The sequence below is a fragment of the Vigna umbellata genome, chromosome 6 (genome assembly GCF_029865625.1).
Source record: "Vigna umbellata cultivar VRB3 chromosome 6, Vumbellata_1.0, whole genome shotgun sequence".
Classification (NCBI taxonomy): Eukaryota; Viridiplantae; Streptophyta; class Magnoliopsida; order Fabales; family Fabaceae; genus Vigna; species Vigna umbellata.
Window position 1 is genome coordinate 25443059 of NC_142170.1, and position 1372 is coordinate 25444430.

The 1372-nt window shown below is 34.5% G+C and overlaps 1 protein-coding gene and 1 non-coding gene across 2 annotated transcripts; both read right to left on the bottom strand.

Moving 5' to 3' along the window:
- Positions 1-108: 108 nt before the first annotated feature.
- On the bottom strand, positions 109-920 carry LOC124848885 (uncharacterized). The gene is made up of 2 exons (XM_047326700.2): positions 816-920; positions 109-587 (listed from the first exon to the last, which is right to left on the bottom strand). Exon 2 carries the CDS (start codon positions 566-568, stop codon positions 299-301), a length of 270 nt encoding a protein of 89 aa, XP_047182656.1. The 5' UTR covers positions 569-587; positions 816-920; the 3' UTR covers positions 109-298.
- LOC124848886 (small nucleolar RNA R32/R81/Z41) lies at positions 661-759 on the bottom strand. Its single transcript, XR_007029722.1, has one exon. It is a non-coding gene; the product is annotated as a small nucleolar RNA R32/R81/Z41 (small nucleolar RNA).
- Positions 921-1372: the final 452 nt, after the last annotated feature.

Consider the following 1372-nt stretch of genomic DNA (forward strand, 5'->3'; position numbering starts at 1 on the left):
AACGATAGAAATCTCACCTTCATAGCAGATTTGAAAAAAAAAAAGACAGCTGGGAGTACAAGCTATTAACTATAGAACCAGTTAGTAACATCAACGTAGATGAATACATAAAACTAACTTCAGGAATTCATTTCACACCAAACAAATTTCAAAATTCAGTTCAACGAATGCACACAACAGGAGAAAATTATGAATCATTGCTCCAAAAATTATCAAAGCATTTATGCCATCATACAATTATTCACACACTACACTAAAATACATGTACATTATAAATCAAAAAACATGTTAGCATTGTTTAGTTAATGTGACGAGGAGGCAGTTGGCCTTTTCTAAGAAAGGAGAGAGAGTACTCTGCGGCGTCGATTAGGTCAGTAATGTTGTGCAGAGAGCGTTCATCGGAACCCACCCAGAACATTGCTCGCACCTCCGCCTTCTTCGCGAGCCTCGCCGCGAAGCTCAACGGCAGCGCCGGCGAATTGAGGCTCCGTAGAATTTGCCTATAAAGCGACAGCACTCGGGCTCTGTTGTGGCTCAACTCCTCCGCCGTGGCCCATATCAAGCCCATTCCCTATTCCGACTCGTTTCTGCAATAAGACATTAAATTAAAGAAAATAAAGATGTAAATAAAAGTAAAAGAGGCGCGTGAATGGTGAACGAAGGTGAATCAGAAAGAACGTAGCGATGGAGAATTTGATCATATCAAACACGTTATGTAATGTTTGATTATCACTCATCCTTTTTTCATCATATTCACTTTCTCTACCACATTGCAGAAAAAATAAATTAATGATTTAGGGTTTCTGAGATAATACCTTAATCCAATGGCGATGGGAAGTGAGAGTGTATCTACGACGGTTTTAAAGCGTTTTCGTTAATGAAGAACCCAAACAAACCTAGCTCCTAGGTTTGGAATTCTGGGCCTTTGTTTCTGGATTTTGATTCCTGTACCCATCGTTACTAAATGCAATCCATACTAAATGAAAAGACTAAAATATCTTCATCTCTGCTGTTATTGTTATTGTTAAAAGAAAAGCTATTTTTTAATCGTAAATATAAGTAACTAAATGTATTGTAATATTTTTTTTTAACATCTGTAATGGTTACTAACATGATGTTTTATTATTTGATTATATAATATTTTGTATTAAATTTGTATATAAATTAAATATAAATATTCTATACCAAAAGATTTTCATCTAATTGTATCGTATTATTTTATTTAGTGGATAAATATAACTTGGCTACCAAAAGATTTTCAGTTTTGTATTATATACAAGGAATTTGTAACTCATTTCTGGTAATACTTGAGAAAAAAAGCAGTTCCTCCTATTCTCCTCCCCTTTGAAAGTAAGGACAATAGAATGTTATT